At 46.4% G+C, this 5,153-nt stretch overlaps 1 protein-coding gene across 1 annotated transcript; it reads left to right on the top strand.

Moving 5' to 3' along the window:
* The first annotated feature begins 1,366 nt into the window (after nt 1–1,366).
* On the top strand, nt 1,367–4,776 carry LOC139397105 (transmembrane protein 178B-like). Its single transcript, XM_071143973.1, has 4 exons — nt 1,367–1,765; nt 2,327–2,440; nt 2,925–3,062; nt 4,385–4,776. The coding sequence occupies exons 1-4, from the start codon at nt 1,369–1,371 to the stop codon at nt 4,645–4,647; spliced, it is 912 nt and encodes a 303-aa protein (XP_071000074.1). The 5' UTR covers nt 1,367–1,368; the 3' UTR covers nt 4,648–4,776.
* Nucleotides 4,777–5,153: the final 377 nt, after the last annotated feature.

Below are 5,153 nucleotides of genomic sequence, written 5' to 3'. Positions count from 1 at the left end.
AAAAGCACACTATTCCCTTTTAGAGTGCACTACTTAGACCAGGACTCAGGAGGGCCCATAGGGCTCTGGTTAAAGTACTGCACTACATAGGGAATAGAGTGCCATTTTGGACGAATCGTCTGTCTCAGATATACAAACCTGAAGTTATGGAAAAATACAGGATGAGGTCTGTTAGAAAAAGAAAATGTTTCAGAGTTCTATAATTTATTTAAGAATAGAAGGGAAATCCAAGAAGTCACATGGGTACACACACACACACACACACACACACACACACACACACACGTGCCCAATCTCTCTCAAAGACACAAGGGTTGACCACACCAAAAATAGCATGTGATGATCTGTATCAGTTATGTGTGTTGTTCAACAATGTGGGATTGGTTTCACAGCCTGCAGGTCTTTATCTGTCGGGGCACATATACTACAGATCCTCCTGCCACAGAGACACAGGAGCAGCAAAAGGCCACAGCAGCCAACCTCACCGACCACAACACACACAGCTCATCTCCACCTGAGGCCCCACAGAGAAACAACCCTGGCTACCGGAAACCGTGGAAAGTAGGCGGTGATGTACAGAATTGTTTGGGTATTGGTCCTAACAGTATTCCGTTACAATGTACTGTAAAGTGTATCTCTTTCTTTCTTTAATTTGAGTATATGTACGGACCGTGAAAATCCTATATTAGTGTGTTAGGCTGATGCCTAATGATTGAATGTTAGCTCTGTCTCCATCTCCTGGCATTTACTAGTAGACTCACTGTGGTCACTAAAGATCCCATGGCATTTATCATAAGAGTAGGGGTGTTAACCCTGGTGTCCTGGCTAAATTCCCAATAAGACCCTCATACCATCATGGCCACCTAATCATCATCCCCAGCTTCCAATTGGCTCACCCCCCCCCCCCCCCCCCTCCTCTCCCTTGTAACTATTCCCCAAGTCGTTGTTATAAATTACAATGTGTTCTCAGTCAATTTGCCTGGTAAAATAAGGGTTAAATACAAAACAATGTTTTAAAACTCACTAATGAATCCCTCTTGAGCAATATTGGATAGATCAACAGCCAGAGAGAATGGTACCAAAATACAGGCCTGTCAGGACGTTTTTTTTTACAAAAAAAAGCTTAATGTTTACTGGTATTTGGACGTGCTGTACCAATCAACGAGATCTGTTATCAATAATGGCCTAGGGTGATGTCATATTAATGCTGCGGCAGAGAGCGACGAAATCCCCCAGCACGAACCGGTGATTGCTACCCGGGGAATAAATTATCCAGGCAGCAGGCGCTAGAGAGGACCCCCCCCCCCCCCCCCCAACTGTCGAACAGAAGGAATCTCTTCTATACACTACCGCGTCCGGTGGAACATCATGTCTGCTATGAGGACGTTGACGGTCGCGGGATTGTTTCTGGCGTTTTGCGCGTTGGGACTCATAGCAGTCGCAATATGTACTGACAATTGGTACGAGACGGATGCAAGGAGGCACAGGGAACGTTGTAAGAATTATTCCAACAAAAGGAACGACCCTGGATTCATCTATATCTCCAACCAGAACCTCCCACTCCGTATGCTACCGAAGGAGAATAACGTGGAGAGGAAGGGGTCGAGTGGAGGACTCCTCCTGCGGGCTAAGCGGCACTTCTTGCCCCCCGCCCCGGCCATGGAGTCCCTCTGCAGTCGGCAGTACAACTCCACCATCTCCGGGCTGTGGAGGAAATGTCATCGGGAGGGATTCGACCTGGAGACAGAGGATCTCATATTTAAAGGTTTCATCATTTGATCACGTCACATGATAAACAATATGTTGTTTACAGCCTATATAATGTCAGTGGCGCTTTAGTCTTTGGTGACAAGCCCTATTTATGCTCATTGATGTGTGGTGAAATCATCATCGGAATTTGGGCGCTATCCGAGGTGCTGAATGCTGATTTAGCGGTTAGCGGTCCGCCCACATTCAGGCCTATGTAGCAGCAACTAGGCTTTGCATCCACCATTTGATTCACAATGTGACACTACTGTTTGATTTATTTGTGCCACCTCAACGTTGTTAGGGAGTTCACGGGGGCGTACTGTACTAGACTAGGCCTACTCCTCTGTGTGATGCTTTCTGAGAGAAGCCTACAGGCAACAGAGCTGCAACGAAGACTCTAAGCCAATGAAGAAAAAACACAGTTATATAAACATTGACAATATGTGATGAATCTATGCTACTAGCCATTTTATTTTTTTCCTCTGGTAGACTACATATGCAATAATATATTTTTTTTGTCGTTTCAATATGGCCTCTCCGTGTGAAACTACGTGTTGTTTTTGTTCCTTCTCTGCAGGTTTAGTTCAGCGCTGCACACCAATAAAATACTACTACTATTCTTTAGCCCTCCCCAGAAAGCTGAGCATCAATATAATCAAGACTATTCGTCAGGATGAGTGGCATGCACTCCGTAAGTTTACCCACAATATCCCCTTTTTAATCTTCATCTCTGTCCAGGTGAAGAAGAATAAACTGTAACAACAATGGCATCTCATAATGATCCCGACTTAATAACAGACATTATGATTCAGTTAAAAATATCCTTCATAGAGGAATTACCATATTATAAGCCGTATTAGAATACATACTAATTTTTATTTTATTCAACTAGGCAAGTCAGTTAAGAACCAATTTTTATTTACAATGAAGGGGCAGAACGACAGATTTATACCTTGTCAGCTCAGGGATACGATCTAGCAATCACTTTTGGTTACTGGTCCAACGCTCGGCTACCTGCCGCCCCAAAATCATAACGCCTCATACATGCTTTTAACAAGTTGTGAAGCAGTATCCCTGCAGGTTTTAGGTAAAAGAGTTATCAAGATTGTATATTTGCAGACGTTTTTGACGTTTTGATCGAATTTCTTCATCCAATTTTCTCGCTCCCTGTGTAGACCTGCAGAGAATGACAGCCAGTTTTATCGGCATGGCTGTGTCCATCATCCTGTTTGGCTGGGTGATCGGAGCTCTGGGCTGCTGTCAGCAGCATGACCTGATGCAGTACGTAGCGGGACTGCTCTTTCTCATGGGAGGTAAGTGGAGAACTGTTTTATAACACACGCACGCACACACACGCGCACACACACACACACACACACACACGCACACTCAGTACGCAGTACGTAACAGGACTGTTCTTCCTCATGGGAGGTAAGTGGAGAACTGTTTTATAACACACACACACGCACACACACGCACACGCACACGCACACATAGTACGCAGTACGTAACAGGACTGTTCTTCCTCCTGAGAGCTGAGTACTGAGAGTTGCTGTACAGTAGAAGAACGGAGCATACCACCAAGCACCACTTGGGGGCGTCAGTGTGTGTTTTTTTAATGGAGAGCGATGCATTGTGTGAGTCCTACCATGGCACCATATTCCCTATCACAACAGCCCTATGGGGGTATTAGGGTGCCATTTGGGACGTAGGCATTGTCCTGCTCGGCAGAAATATGCTGAATTCTAATCTACCGCAAGTCTAGTCACTCCTGTAGAATCTGAGGATTGGATAGATAAACGTATTATCTTGCCCTCTGATTGGCTTGGTAAGAATCCGCTCAGCTCGGCAGGAGTGACTAGGTATTAGGGGACTAGGGAGTATGACCTAAGGTTCGATTTGGAATACAGATATAATTATAATTCCATCGATAAATGCATGAAACGGTTCATATATATTGTCCATGTATGTAGAGGATGGCTAGAATGGAAGAACGTGTGTTACACAGGTGAAATAATCCCCCCCACTCTCCCCTCCTATCTCCCACTCTCTCTCTCTCCCCTCCTATCTTCCCCTCTCTTTCTCTCCCCTCCTATCTCTCTCTCTCTCCCCCCCTCTCTCTCCCCTCCTATCTCTCTCTCTTTCCCCTCCTATCTCCCCCCTCTCTCTCTCTCTCTCCCTCCTATCTCTCTCTCTCTCCCCTCTCTCTCTCCCTCTCTCCCCTCTCTCTCTCCCCTCCTATCTCTCTCTCCCCCTCCCTCTCCCCCCTCTCTCTCTCCCCCTCTCTCTCTCTCTCTCCCCTCCTATCTCTTTCTCTCCCCCTCCCCCACCTCTCTCTCTCTATCTTTCTCACCCTCTCTCTCTCTCCCCCTGTCTCCCACCTTTCACTCTCCCCCTTCCATCTTTCCCCTCTCTCTCTCCCCCTTCCATCTTCCCCCTCCTCTCTCTCTCTCTCTCTCCCCCTTCCATCTTCCCCCTCCTCTCTCTCTCTCTCTCTCCCCCTTCCATCTTCCCCCTCCTCTCTCTCTCTCCCCCTTCCATCTTCCCCCTCCTCTCTCTCTCTCTCTCTCTCTCTCTCCCCCCTTCCATCTTCCCCCTCCTCTCTCTCTCTCTCTCTCTCTCTCTGTCCCATCAGGAACGTGCTGTATCATCTCTCTGTGTACATGTGTAGCAGGGATCAACTTCCAACTGTCCCGTTATCCTCGCTACATGTATGGGATCCCAGAGGACATCAGTCACGGATACGGCTGGTCCATGTTCTGCGCATGGGGGGGCCTAGGTCTCACCCTATTGGCCGGCTTCCTGTGCACGCTGGCTCCTTCCCTCTACCCCCCCGTGCCTCACACTATGGTAGAGAGGCTGCAACGCAAGCCTCGACATGAGAACGGCTGTGTGTGACACCATAGAAATATAATTACTATTTGACTTCAATGGGAATGTTCATTCTAGTAATGGGAATGTCCGTTCTAGTAATGGGAATGTCCGTTCTAGTAATGGGAATGTCCATTCTAGTAATGGGAATGTCCGTTCTAGTAATGGGAATGTCCGTTCTAGTAATGGGAATGTCCATTCTAGTAATGGGAATGTCCGTTCTAGTAATGGGAATGTCCGTTCTAGTAATGGGAATGTCCATTCTAGCCCCATTCTAGTAATAGGAATGTCCATTCTAGTAATGGGAATGACCATTCTAGTAATGGGAATGTGTGTTCTAGTAATGGGAATATCCATTGTTGTAATGGGAATATCCATTCTAGTAATGGGAATGTCCGTTCTAGTAATGGGAATGTCCGTTCTAGTAATGGGAATGTCCGTTCTAGTAATGGGAATGACTGTTCTAGTAATGGGAATGTCCGTTCTAGTAATGGGAATGTCCGTTCTAGTAATGGGAATGTCCGTTCTAGTAA

This window comes from Oncorhynchus clarkii, unplaced genomic scaffold, assembly GCF_045791955.1.
Source record: "Oncorhynchus clarkii lewisi isolate Uvic-CL-2024 unplaced genomic scaffold, UVic_Ocla_1.0 unplaced_contig_7872_pilon_pilon, whole genome shotgun sequence".
Lineage (NCBI taxonomy): Eukaryota > Metazoa > Chordata > Actinopteri > Salmoniformes > Salmonidae > Oncorhynchus > Oncorhynchus clarkii.
This window is presented reverse-complemented; position numbering and strand designations above follow the sequence as displayed.

Coding starts and splice junctions, on each gene's coding strand:
- LOC139397105 (XM_071143973.1), top strand. CDS start 1,369: ATGTCTGCTATGAGGACGTTGACGGTCGCGGGATTGTTTCTGGCGTTT. Junction 1,766..2,326: donor AGAGGATCTCATATTTAAAG/GTTTCATCATTT, acceptor CCTTCTCTGCAG/GTTTAGTTCAGCGCTGCACA. Junction 3,063..4,384: donor ACTGCTCTTTCTCATGGGAG/GTAAGTGGAGAA, acceptor CTGTCCCATCAG/GAACGTGCTGTATCATCTCT.